Source organism: Ciconia boyciana, chromosome 1 (assembly GCF_034638445.1).
Source record: "Ciconia boyciana chromosome 1, ASM3463844v1, whole genome shotgun sequence".
Classification (NCBI taxonomy): Eukaryota; Metazoa; Chordata; class Aves; order Ciconiiformes; family Ciconiidae; genus Ciconia; species Ciconia boyciana.
In genome coordinates this window covers 42,839,932-42,853,989 of record NC_132934.1, presented here as the reverse complement: position 1 = coordinate 42,853,989, position 14,058 = coordinate 42,839,932, and the positions used below count along the sequence as shown (strand labels likewise).

General features: G+C 45.1%; 1 protein-coding gene across 2 annotated transcripts; it reads left to right on the top strand.

Annotated features, from left to right (window-relative positions):
- Window positions 1–5,290: 5,290 nt before the first annotated feature.
- KRR1 (KRR1 small subunit processome component homolog) lies at window positions 5,291–12,270 on the top strand. Of its 2 annotated transcripts, XM_072863801.1 has the most exons (10): window positions 5,291–5,416; window positions 6,064–6,239; window positions 6,750–6,884; window positions 7,103–7,228; window positions 7,324–7,407; window positions 8,832–8,888; window positions 9,390–9,560; window positions 9,730–9,807; window positions 9,923–10,016; window positions 11,626–12,270. In XM_072863801.1, exons 1-10 carry the CDS (start codon window positions 5,332–5,334, stop codon window positions 11,766–11,768), a joined length of 1,149 nt encoding a protein of 382 aa, XP_072719902.1. In that variant the 5' UTR covers window positions 5,291–5,331; the 3' UTR covers window positions 11,769–12,270. The 2 variants fall into 2 exon arrangements, with proteins under 2 accessions (XP_072719902.1, XP_072719912.1); XM_072863811.1 differs by lacking the exon at window positions 7,324–7,407.
- Window positions 12,271–14,058: the final 1,788 nt, after the last annotated feature.

Below are 14,058 nucleotides of genomic sequence, written 5' to 3'. Positions count from 1 at the left end.
AGGGAAGCCCTTGCTCTCACAAACTCAACTATCCCTTAGCTGAGCTGAATTTATGATGGCCACTGTTCCCTCTTCTTTATCTTTCCATGCCTAACTTCACAAGTGTCTTCATGGTAGCTACATCTGAAAACTTTGGTCAGTGTTATTCCTCTCTATTTCTTGCAAAATTTTCCTCCTGTCTTTTCAGCCGCAAAATATGAATAGATATCTGACTGTGTGAGTGTTTGCTTTTTTTCTAGGTTTTAACCCCACTAATAGTGAAGGTGAGTTGTTATTCGTCCATCATGTCCTTGTGGTAAGATGCAGATTTGTTATCTGGTGAAAAGATAGCTCAAAAGGATGGGAATTAGCATATGATCCTGTGATGATACAGTAAGTCTCTTCCGTCCTTTTGAAACTCATGTTTTCAACTCCCACCTAGTTGTTCTCACCTATGACGAACTCTGCCTGCCTGGGCATTTCCCCAGCTCTCCACAGGGAAGGCAGCAGCACCACTGCAGTGTGGTTCTTGCCTGACTGGGTTTGCGATGGGCACTGTTACCTTCATCTATCAGCACCTCTGCAGATCACTGGATTCGACAGCAAAGACGAGAACAAAACAAAACCAGAGAAGTGACTTACACCACTGCCCAGAGAAAGGGAGAGGGAGGGGGAGAGGGGAAAGAGAAATGAAGACCACAACCCCCATCCGCCTGAGGGCACAGAGGTCATGTTAGCCAGATGGGGAATGAATCAAAAGGGACTTTTCTGGGGGCGGCTGGGCAGGGGGAGTTTCTGTTTGATTATTTTAATCCTGCCAAGCTACCTCCCAGTGTTGGGTCACTCAGAGATGTAAATTTGTTCCAATAATGAAAGATCTCTATGTTAACAGAAGGAGGACAGCACATTTGTGATTTTGTTTCCTCCATTCAGTCCAATTAATAGGTTTTGGTGGGCAGTTTGAACTATATTTTGATCACTTGAGACGTTTTGTATGAAAGAGTTGATAATTTCAGAGCCAGTCACACCAAGAGAAACTCTCGCTTGCCCATATGCCTGTTTCCTGCCCTGTTGTAAACTAAAAGAATTAAGAACACCCTAAGCCAAGATAAATTTGAAATACAATTCTCCAGTTATTTGAATCAAAAGACAGTATTGATTATTTAATTACGTAGAAATGAGCCAGATGCTGAGCATTTACTACAGATTAATGACTGTCCCAGAGCAGTTAATGGCCCTTCTCACTGCCATCAACACAAGCTGCTTATTAATCCCTGGAAAATGGCTTGCATAACAATGATAACCTGCTGTTAAAAGTTTATAAATAGATAAAAGTGTCACATAGATTTACGAGTGCTGAGGCTGAATGGGATCTGTGTGGCGTTTCTAGTGAATGAATGCCATGTGCATGAGCTCATCTGATTGCTTGAATTATCACAAAATCCCAAGTTGCTCTTTTGGATTGGAAAATGGCACATAAGAAAGTGCCAAGTGGCTGGAGTCCTATCTACTGACTGGGAAATAATTACTTTGCTGCATAATAAAGAGGCACCTTCATTCTAACAGCAGTGCTCTGCCCTTTTTATCATATAGCCTGAAATGCATGTAAGGGAGGCTGTGTGGCTGTGCTGTTTCATTCCTTTGCTTTGTTTTTAAGAAGAAAAAATGCTTGCACATATACACACACACACACAGAGCTGATCCAGGTCCCCCCAAAGGCCAGCAATGGGTTGAGCAGGTGTAGGGGTCTTGCTAGGCTGGGATCTGTATTATTCAGACAAAGGTCTTCAAAGAAGCCCTTCACGCCTGGGTCTCTCCATCCCACGCTGGGCTGTTATAACAATGAACACGGTACGTGCTGCCAGCAAAAGCTGCTTTCAGAAAATACGTTGCCCCTTGGTGCTGGCAGAGCTGGGAGGGAGCACAGACCCTGGGGGCTGGGGTGGCTGAAGGCAGGGAATCACAGCAGCGCTGCGTCCCACTGGCCGTGGGGTACCCCACCACCACACTGGCACTCGCGCTGCCCCTTCTGCCTGGGAACTCAGCTGGCAAGCCAGCGTGCGGGGGACCCCACTCTTGTGGGGCTGCAGCATCCCCACCACGGCACAGCCCAGCTGGAGTCACCTGGGCACCAGCCTTCGGTCCCTGTCCCCTCAGCAGCCACTGTCCCCCAGCTAGCTGTCCTCACCCTCCTAACCCCACCAGACGAGCGGTGGCTGGTTATTGCATTTGAGCGATGACTAATAAAAATGATATAAACATGCTGTTTTCTGGAGCCTGAGAAGGCTGCCTGGAGGAGCGGAGTGGGTCTGTGGGAGCATCCTGTCCCTACCAGGAATTAGGGAAGTGGCTTCCCTGTGTCCAACCAGACCACAGATCCCGAGGTAAGAGGAAAGATGAGAAATTACTGTCTTCTTCAAAGAATCAGACAAGAGGGGACGTGAGGGACCTTCCTGAATATCAGCTTCCAAACCTGGTAGCACGACTGCCTCTGTTTTCTATTATTTTTTGCAGACCTGTCTCGATTGGGCAAAGACACGCTTCAGTGCAGAGCTGCACCAGAGAGGGTTGTCCATCCTTTGAATAGGAGAAGTTGGGTGCCACGACGCCCCAGTCCCTTGCCCGCTTACACCATGCACCGTGCACCTCTCTCCTTCTCCAGCGCAGAGGCCTGGGGGGCTCAGTGACGCCCATGCAGCAGCAGCCAGCGCAGGGGCTGGGATGCAGGAGAGGAGCGGGCACACAAGTGGGCTGTCACTGCCACTGCAGAGGCGTGAGATGTATACCCAGAGTAGGCGCGCTGCCCAAGAGGTCTGCAGGTTGGAGAAAAAGAAGGTGTATCTCACCAGAGACCTTTCCTCTGACCTTCAAAACTGCTCATAGCCAAAGAGTGCTGCCACAAAGATCCTTTGCCTCACCCACCACCTTGGCCATGCCGCCTCCCCCTTGGGCTGCGCCTGCGCCTCTCCCTTGGGCTCCCCGTTCTCCCTCACCGCAGTCTTCGTGCTCTTGCCATTCCATGACCTGCTGCCTCTCTACCTCTCCCCTTTCTCCCCTGGTCAGGAAGCTGATTCCCACTGCCGAGCGCTACCGGCACGCCCCTTCCACAGCCCACTCCTGTGATTTTTCGGTGGGTTGCATCCTACGCATAGGATATAAACAAGTGCTGCACCTATCTAATTATCCTCCTTCAAACTCTTCCCAAATCTGCTTTGCTGCGCTTCCACAACACCTGGCCAGTTTTCAGGCGAGACGTGCACTGTGCGCTTCACCGCTACCTCCCCGAGGAGAAATCCCTCCCCGGGACCCCCCAGCCCTGCCTTCGCATCGACCTGCTGTCTACATCTGGGCTGGACCCTCGCCCCGTGCCCACAGGCTGTGCGGCGCAGAGGGACACCAACCCAGTAAGCAGCCCCAGGAGATTTCTGTGCCCAAGAGCTGAGAGAAGCAAATTCGCCTCCCGGTGCTGGCGCAGGGGCACTGCACCTTTCTGTCATTGGCGTACGGCATCCCAAGTTCGGTGCCAGGCGAGGCAGGAGCAGGACGGCAGCCTCTCCACGCAAGGCAGGGCTGCGCGGGCACAGGAGCGCACGTTCCCCATCGCCTCCATCCCTCCCCATCTCCTCCCGCAAGCAGAAACCCCAGGGCGGCCGGCAGCTCCGTTTGGGATGCCCCACTTGGCGCAGCGGTCACTGCCACCTAGCGGGATCGGGGATGGGTAGCCACCCATCCCAAACGGCAGGAGGGACCCCCCAGCACCCCTCTGCTGCGGGGCCTCGCGGATCCCCTTCCCGCTTTTTTTTCCCTTTTATCCTCAGAGCAGAAGGTGAATACTCGATGTGCCGTTTCGGAGCAGAGACGGTGTGCCCCGCCAAGCCCCCCGAAGCGACGCTCCGACCTTCGCAGGCCCCCAGGCACAGCAGCCTTCCTGTTTGAAGGATGTGGACAGAGAGAAATTAAAATAAATGGCTAAAAACATGCACCAACTCGACAGCAAACTTACAGGCAGAAGGGATCTCGGTGTCCTGTTTGTTGCGGCAGATGAGGCTGGCGGAGGGCTGGGAGATGGAGCAGGCTAGGAAAGACAGCAGTCAGGTTCAAAGAAAAATTTTTGGGGATCAAAACTGATTTTAAAATTAATGTTTTACTTATGTGTAGATCAGATGACAGTAATATCTTTCTCGTCATGATGGTAATTAAACACCCCAGAGCGCAGGCTTTTATGAACCGGTCTGATGAACACCTGCCAAGGACAAAGCCATCCTGCCTCAGAGATGCAGGTGTTCTTGCTCTTAAAAGGTCTCTTCAGTTCTTCACTCCATCGGCTTTTAATGGTCCCCATAAAAGAGAGTGAAGGAGGCACGTTCTTCCTTTTTTACTGAAGAAAATGCTCAGTTACAGGTACAGGAAGGGGGAGGGAAGAGGATGCAGAGCATCCCCCAGAGAACCTTAAATTACGTTATTCAGCTGAATAATTAGGTCTCATCAGGAACATGTTTTCTGTAGTTATGAGCACTGAAGTACTTCAAGTATTTATCAATGTACTTCAGTTTACATTTTGATGATGCTGGTTCTTTTTTCCTTTGTGTTGCGTAATAGCAATAGAAAATTCACAGCTGAAGAGCGTGGCTGGAAAAGATGTTTCACATGTAAGAGGAAGGAAAGAAGACACTTGGTGTATGCCTCTCACCTCAACCGCGGTGTTAAATTTCTTAGAGCCCGTGCCTGTCATCAGCACAGAGGCACAGAATCCAAATGCGGCTGCAGAGCCACCCTGGGGAAGCGAGCGAGGTCTCCAGCAGCGTAACCACCCGCCATGCCCTGCTCGGCTTGACACAGACCGTGCTGTGTTCACAGGAGCCGGTGTCGCCCAGGTGCCAACACACCTTGAGATAAAGTCACCCTGAGGGAGAGCCATGGGCCTTTTCTGTGCTCACAAGCAGCAAGGAGACGCTTAGATCTGACATGCGGCCTGCAATACCCGACGCCTGAGTGCATTCACCATGACCCCCAGAGCAGAGGCGGGCACTGCCCTCGCAGGGAGGCAGAGCAGGCATCCCCGCCTGTTCGCACCGGCTTTATTGTCGCTGTTTTGCTGCCAGGGAAGGACAACCCAGTAGGAAAACGCGTATTGTTCTGAACACAAACGGTGAAGCCACTCTCAAACCCTACTGCTCAACCCCTCCGATGCGCCCAGGCCGCCCAGTGTGGCCCGCCGCCGCCCCACCGCGCCCGCTCCCCTCAGGCCCTCCGCCCGCCGGGACTACCGCTCCCGGCGTGCGCCGCGCCCCGCCCCCTTCCGGCGCGCGGCGCTTCCGGCGCCGGGTGAGCGGTGGCGGCGCGAGGGCAGGCATGGCGGATCCTCCCGAGGCGGCCGAGGCCGGGGCGCAGCAAAAAGAAAAACAAAAATCCAGAAACAAAAAGAAAGCGGCGACAGGTGGGGGCGGGGTGAGGGCCCGTGCAGCGCTGGCATCCGTCTCGCCGGGAAGCCCTCGGGCTGAGGGTGCCCCCGTGGTCGCGGGCCTGCTGCCGCGTCCCGGCGCCGGCAGTCCCTCCGGTTTCCTAAAACAACCGGGGGCTGAGGAGCTTGGCCGCGATTTGGTGTAAGCGGAGAGGCAGCGTGGGGAAGGCAGGCTGCTTCCCGGCCTGCGGCGCTGGGGTGGGACAGAGGCGGCTGTTGGGTGCGAGGGGCGCGCAGCGGTGGTGCCTTGTGGTGGTGCCTTGTGGTGGTGCCTTGTGGTGGTGCCTTGTGGTGGTGCCTTGTGGTGGTGCCTTGTGGTGGTGTGCCCGGCCTCGCACTGCTCTGCTTGCTCGCCTCGGCGTGTTATGTCTCGTTCTTGTACAATACCCTATCCGCAGCGCATATCTCGGTTGTGGATTTTATTTTTTATAATAAATAGCTTAAAGCAGTAACTTCTTTAAGGTCAGACGAGATGAAAAACATGTTCAGCAGAGTATTGAACGAAGCATTGTGTCCCTGCTTTCAGTTATCGTATCTTTTGTAGTTAAAGGGGGAGGAGATGTAAATCGTCCCTGATGAAAGAGGAGAAGAAAACTTTTTTGGTTTTTTTACATCCATAACAGTTGATGAATCTGAACTTCTCACTGTGCCAGATGGATGGAAAGAGCCAGCATTTACAAGAGAAGATAATCCCAAAGGGCTGCTGGAAGAAAGCAGTTTTGCAACGTTGTTCCCAAAGTACAGAGAAGCGTACTTGAAAGAGTGCTGGCCACTCGTCCAGAAAGCCTTGGGTGAACACGTATGCATACTTCCTGATTGTGATACTATGTTTTGTCTTTTGGGAGATACCGGTGTTACTTAAGCTTATAAAAATAGTGCAAGTTGCTTTTCTGATACTGTATTTGTGTATATTTCTACTGTGCTTGCGTTTAGAATTGGTAGTGTTGTTTTTTTATTGGCATCGAAATCAGTGAAAGTCCGTGTAGCCAGACTTGCAGTTATTTACAGATGTCGTCAGCAAAGCTCTTTGCAGCAGCAGATGTCTCGTCATCCAGACGTTGACAACTTTGTTGGGCCTGAATTCAGGGAGATGAGGGAGGTGGTGTTTTGGGCATTGTGACATATATATTCAGTCTTTTTTGTGCCTGTCTGTGTGTCAGTTTCCTGAAGCTGAAAGGCACTTTAGGAATTTTGGAAAATGGATCTACATTCTGTACGTAGTGTTCTGTTTGTGAACTCCTTATACCAAAGATGAATTCTGAGGTTCTTATTTAGAGATTGATTCACCATTTCTTTTCAAATATTGCAGTATGTGAATGCAACGCTGGATCTGATTGAAGGAAGCATGACTGTCACTACCACTAAGAAGACTTTTGATCCATATGCAATCATCAGGGCTAGGGATTTAATAAAACTTCTGGCAAGAAGCGTTCCATTTGAACAGGTCTGTATTAAATCCTGGAAGTTTGTATCAAATTCTGTCATAATACTTATAAAATAGTACGTTTTCAAAACGTGGGATTTTCAAGTGAGTCAACTAAAATATATATTTAAAGTAAATCTGTCTGAAAGTGAAGTGAGAAGAATAAACTGCAGTATTCTCTTGACTTCTGCATAATACATTTGCGTTCAGATGATATTGCCTGCTTTTTGTCTCTTTAGGCAGTTCGTATCCTTCAGGATGATGTTGCATGTGACATCATTAAAATAGGCTCTCTGGTGAGGAAGAGAGACACTTTTATAAAAAGAAGAGGACGACTTCTTGGGCCGAAAGGATCTACTCTTAAGGTATTTCCAACAGGTGTAGTAAGCAGAAAATTCTTAGATCCAAATTTGTGTCAGGGTTTCAGTTTACACTTACTTAATTTCTTTTTTTGGCGTAGGCCCTGGAACTGTTAACGAACTGTTATATTATGGTGCAAGGCAACACTGTTTCAGCTCTTGGACCCTTTAGTGGGCTAAAAGAGGTAAGGGAAGACAGATGAGCAGTTTGTGTAGCATACTTGTGTGCCTAGCTCGAGGGCAGATGAGAGGCAAAATCTGGCAACCTCAGGAGTATCTCACTGACTTTTCAGCTATGTGTTAGTAAGCTACATTTACACAAATGTCCATAGCCTTAGCTGCTGAATTTTGTTTAGACTCAGATCTTTCTGTCTTGGAAGTAAAAAAGTATTTGTGATATACTCCTCTTTTTTTTTTTTCTTATTTTTAGCAAGAATTTTTGTAGTTTCGGATAAGAGCTGTAAGACTGAAAATACTGCAGAGTTAATGATCATAGAATCATAGAGGTCTTTTCCAGCCTTAATGAGTCTAAGATCATCTAGTCCAACCGTCAGCCCAACACCTCCATGTCTACTAAACCATGTCCTGAAGTGCCACATCTACACGTTTTTTTGAACTCCTCCAGGGATGGTGACTCTACCACTTCCCTGGGCAGCCTGTTCCAATGCTTGACCACCCTTTCAGTAAAGAAATTTTTCCTCATATCCAATCTAAACCTCCCCTGGCGCAACTTGAGGCCATTTCCTCTTGTCCTATCACTTGTTACTTGAGAGAAGAGACTGACACCCCCCTCACTGCAACCTCCTTTCAGGTAGTTGTAGAGAGCAATAAGGTCTCCCCTCAGCTTCCGCTTCTCCAGGCTAAACAACCCCAGTTCCCTCAGGCGCTCCTCAGAAGACTTCTGCTCTGGACTCTTCATGACATTCCTTACCCTTCTCTGGACACACTCCAGCACCTCAATGTCCTCCCTGTAGTGAGGGGCCCAAAACTGACACAGTATTTGAGGTGCGGCCTCACCAGTGCTGAGTACAGGGGGATGATCACTTCCCTAGTCTTGCTGGCCATACTATTTCTGATACAAGCCAGGATGCTGTTGGCTTTCTTGGCCACCTGGGCACACTGCCAGCTCATGTTCAGGTGGCTGTCAGCCAGCACCCCCAGGTCCTTTTCCGCTGGGCAGCTTTCCAGCCAGTCTTCCCCAAGCCTGTAGCGTTGCATGGAGTTGTTGTGACCCAAGTGCAGGACCCATGCACTATATATCTGCACCCGAAGTGCAGATATATAACCTTAAGGAACACGTAATATTTTTAGTAACTGTGTAGGAAGAGAATGCTTGTCAAAAGCAAGAGTCTCTCATGACACCATAAAATTCATGGAAACATGAAAGTAATGTTTGTGGGGCATGCTGGAGTGTACTAGAAACATGACAATGTTACTGATATTTGTGAAGTGCTGTGCCTTCTAGTTAGCCATGTGCATTAGCATTTTAAATCTACCTACTTTTGGGGGCGGGAGGGAGAGGAAGCATGGTAGATACCTGGTATTTTAATTGATTAGACTATGAACTACTTGCTGAGTTTTCTGTTTTGTTTTGTTTTATTAAATACAGGTTAGAAAAGTTGTTCTGGACACAATGAAGAATATACATCCCATATATAACATTAAGGTTAGCCTGGTCCACTGTGAATCTTTATTTACAAGAAAGTACTATTTCTTAGAGAGCTATATGTTAATAATTACATGTTTCTGTGTGGTAATCTATTTTTGAGAATTTCTGTAGTGTGCTGCTTTAAAAAAAAAAAAAGTCTTTGATATCCTCCATTTTACCAGGATATAGTGCCATAATAGCATTAAAATTAGTTGAGAAAACATCAAAGGAAAAGTGTGTATAAACTTTCCTCCATTCGATTGTTTGCTTGATACTTGTGCATTTAAACCGAGCACCTTCTCCAGTGCATTCTGTCCCGGTTCTGAGACATATCTATTTTTCTGGTTCAGCTGTTCATAATTAAACCCCTCTACTCTTACTGAAGTGAGAGATGGAAGGTTCGGATCTAGCATATTCACTGTAAGAAAGTTTAGTAAAACTTGTAGTTTGGAGCTCTTGGCAACTACTGTAATACTATTTTTTTAATAACTTCTTTGTGACATTCTAAAACTACTGAAGACTTTGATGATCAAAAGGGAATTATCAAAAGATCCTGAACTGAGGTCACAGAGCTGGGAAAGATTTTTGCCTAAGTTCAAGCGGAAGAACTTGAAAAAACGCAAGGAGCCAAAGAAGAAAAATACTAAGAAGGAGTACACACCGTTCCCACCTCCACAGCCAGAAAGCCAGGTCAGCTGAAACTTTATTTGGTTATGCAGGAATATAGCACGACTTGAAATCTTGTTCTTGCTAACAAGAGGTTGGGAGGCCTTTTCTGTCAAGTTGTGATGTCCTGCTACTATACATCTGGCTTATATTGCATAATTATCTAAAGCTTCTTGGTACCTGTCTTACACAGATCGATAAAGAATTGGCAAGTGGTGAATACTTCTTGAAAGAAAGACAGAAGAAACGAAAGCGAGTGGAAGAGATAAAGGTAAAGTTCTAACCCACTGTTCAGTTAAAAAGCATTTAACTGCTGACTTGGATTTTTTTTTTTTGTCCCTTTTGCCCTGCTCTACTGATATTGACTTTTTTATTGGTAACTGTAGGCAAAGCAAGCAGATGCAATCAAGAAAAGACAAGAAGAAAGAAATAAAGCTTTTATCCCACCAAAGGAAAAGCCAGTTGTGAAAACAAAGAAAGGTAACCATTTATTTTTTCTTGTTCTAAAACCTTTTGCTGTTGATTCCTAGGCTGAGTGATTTTGCAGAGGTACAGCTGTAGGAAACAAGAAATGTCATGCAAAAAAATCCTAGTGGTTAAATCCATGCCTAGAGTTGCCAGGGACAGTAGAAAGATCATGCAGCCCATAATTCTGTACCTCTAAAATGACAATTCTGTGTAGAATATTTTCCTGATGGAGATACTGGGACAGCCATCTCAATTGGTTGTTCTGGCTACATCAATTTTTGGCTTTCAGTCTTGTAGTGAAGCTGCCATACTTTGCACTCAAATGGCTTTTCTGTTAAGAAAAAGAAGCCCAAAAGCAATACTTACTTGCAAGCTTATGCCACAAGTAAGTATTGGTATAAGATAGGATAAACAGCTTTTCTAAAAGTTAAAGTGAAACCACACTATGCAGAGTAAGAACTTGTGTTCTCAGATGATATGTTTTTTACGCACTAGAGAAACAAGTCTGTTTTCTTGGATTCATTGATTATACTACACATTCATTCATTGTATTAGATACACTATGTACGTTTTGTATTAGATATACTACCTGCATATTATTACACTTTATTGCATGGTATTATTATACTATATATTGCACAGTACTATATCTGCAGCATTAGTACTTTTTTGTGATGGCAGTAAATTTTCAATAATCCTGCTATTGACTGTACTGTATCTCAAATACTGCTGTGTGTTTTGACCTGAAATCCTTCAGTCTTCCAAGAATAAATGACAGCAATAGTAGATTGTAGGTAGAGAAGAGCCGAGATCCAAGAAGGACAGCTGGTACCCACTGTGGGATTAACGGTGTGAATTAGCTGTGTGAGATGGAAGAGTTAGATCCAAACTCATGACTTATGCCCAAAAGAGAAAATACCATCACCTAGATGAACATAAGAGTAGGTTATTCATGTTGCTCAGCATTAAGTGTTATTTGAGTACTCTGGCACTCCCTATAGAAGTCTCTTATAAAGGTCTTCATGCAGGGATCAGGTCAAAGATCTGTATCATATCCCCTCAGCCCACCCCATCCTGTTTCCAACAGCAGCCATTAATGGATGGCCAAGGAAAGAGTGTAAGGATGGGACAGGCATGTTTGGGTTCCTACCACCTTATTTACATGCAGAAAGACAAAATACCATGAAAGCTTCTCCAGGTGTAAGAACTCAATAATTAATTTCTTCTCTTTTTATGTGAGACTGACCAAGCCGATAGGTCTATGTCCAAGAGAGTGTGTATGTATTAATTTTGGAGGAGTACATCGGTGGTCTGAGGAGAATGGGAGATAACAGTTTGTATGTGTGCAGAGTGTGGTATCTGTGTTCAAATACAGCTGTGTAGGATTTTTATATGACTGTTCTCCTTTGAATTCTGCTGAAAGAGGTTTGTGAATAATACTGGTTTCAACAAAAACGATTATTAGAATAATTTATAATATGATTAGTGAACATAAAATGAGTCCTAACCAATGCCATGGGATGCAGCTTACTGTGTTTACATATGAAGTCATCTTGTAGACTGTTAAAATTTAGAAAAAGTAAAACTCATGTCTGTTATCTTTGTATTTTTTACTATGTAGCCTCCACTGAGAAAAAAATTGATATTGAAGCCATCAAGGAAAAGGTAAAGAATGCAAAGAAGAAGAAATTAGGAGCACTTCCTGTGGAAGAAGTCAATTTAAAAATGGCAGCAGATGAAAAGAAAAAAAAGAAAAAGAAGTAACTCGCCACCTGAGATGCCCACTTTTCTCCCAGTTTAATTAACATTTTCACACTTGGAAGATTTGAGACTTCTTGCTGTCAGTATAATGTGGACAAGAAAAGACTAGGTAGCAAGACATTCTCTTTTCATAAGTACACTTTAATTAGTGGACCTAAAGCAGCTGTGCAAAATTGCCAAGGTTGATGAAGCAAATCTGCGCTGCTACGTTGTTTGAGAAAGTAAGTATTTGGGTAATATCCGTCTGCCTAAAGGGAAGTTTTCGTAATAGAAACATTTAGGAGTTTGATGCAGGATGTTAAACATTAGGGTCAGAGAACTCGGTGGGGAGTTTAAGGTAATTCTTCTGTGAAAGACTACCAGACTATATGCAGCCTCAGTTATGGTGATGACTTTTGCAGAACGGGCAAGGTTTGTTACTATATTATGCTTTTGTTTCTGTAAAAGCTGATTATTTTTGTGTGTCTTGTCTTGGTGTTAATAAACTATTTTAATACATTGTTCTTAAATCCTTTAATTAGTCATCTACTGTACAACCTACATGTTGTTTTCCAGGAAACAAGCTCACAGCTTCATGTGAGAATTAGACAAACCATAATCTTAATTGAATGCCATTAATAAACTGTCATTTATTAGCATTATCCTGGGTGTTGTTAGACAGATTGTGGTAGAAAGCACAGAATGTGGTAAAAAGGTAGTGTGCCTTTCAGTTACGTGATCACTTCTTGTCACTTAATTGTTAAGGAAAAACCACTCTCGATCCTTTTAGGGACTGCATTGTTCGTAAACAGTAGTTTAATTACTTGTGGAATCAAATCAGGAAAATACTACTTCAACAGATAGTTCACTGAGAATATGATCAATAAGTCACAAACACCCATCTCGGAAACGAGTGAGCTGATGTGTTTAGTGATACCAGCACGATGAAAAGCTTTTTAGAAACACCAACTGGTGTTTAGCAGTTGACGGTGTACAGGGGTGACCTAAGTTCAGTACCAGTCAGGTAGTTCAGACCTCTTATATAGTGAAAGGACTAATTTCAACAGGAGGCGCTGCCATACTTGAGTTTAAATGCCTGTTCTCACAGTGTGATCCCACGAACGAGTGCTTCAGCTGCAGAGTCTGCAGAGCTAGAAACCAGTAAGGAGGAGTCTGTAACCAGGGAAGGAGCATGAGGGGAGGGAGAGTCTTCGGTTCTAGTCTAGACCGGATGAGGCCCCTTTCACTGCAGAGGACTGGCACAGGTGTTCCCCTGTTTGTTGTTTCAAAAGTTAAAAACAAGTGCAGGGCTGGTTGCCCTATGCTTGTCTTGCAGGCTGGCATTTCATTTCAGGAACCTGATCTAGCTGAAAGCACCCTACAAAAAAGTGTTTTCCAGCTGCACCAGCTAACTGCCTGGTTGCCTGAGTTGCAGTGCAGGAAAACATAGCTCAACCTGGTGGCACCCTGGCCTTAAATGATATATACTTCCATTGTGCTTTTTTAATTTGGATCCACAGCTGAGACATCTCTAACTTTTGCATCAAATCCCTATCCATAGTAAAACTAACAGCTTCAGAGAGTCTTGTCCTTCTGTTGTTACGGAGTGAAAAGGCTTTGCGTTGTGTTTAATCTTTTTCAGTTGTTATGGCTGACAGGTCTCAAGGATTGTTGGTTGGACATTTATTTGCTTAAACTGGAAAATCAAGAAAGCCTACTCATTCCTGTAGGCAAGTTAAACCAAAGGATTTGTCTGCTTAGAGTCCGTATCTGAATGGTAACTGGCTGCATGGGCTCACTGTTGGTGCTTTTTGCACCTGTTTTCTCAGAGAATATGGCTATACAGTTCTAACACTTGTATAAAAAGTAAAGAATAGAAAACTAAGTGGATTTGGAAGGGTGAAAAAGTTTTTTTGGTATTCTCAGAACAGCTTGAACTATTGCAAATTATCTCCTTAAACTGATTTTAGAGTTTATAGACTTGCAAGGCTGAAGGCTGTATTTATGTATCAGTTTTGCATTTATCATATGGAATTCATGGGTATATGCCATAAGATAAATGTGGATAACTCAGAAGTGCTTTGATCATCAGGAGTTAAATATCTGGATTTTTGGATGTCCTTAAAATGAGATGCAGTACTTGTTTAGCTTTGACTTTTTGACTTTCAGGCTTTTTTTGTTTGAAAGATACCAGGTTGTAAACTTTTGGGTTTTTTTCCCCTAAGCCCCAGTGATTTACAGGGTTTTTAATGAAGCTTTTTCTATGGTATTTCCTTAGAGCTGCTGAAGTACATAGTTAAATGACAGTTCTGTG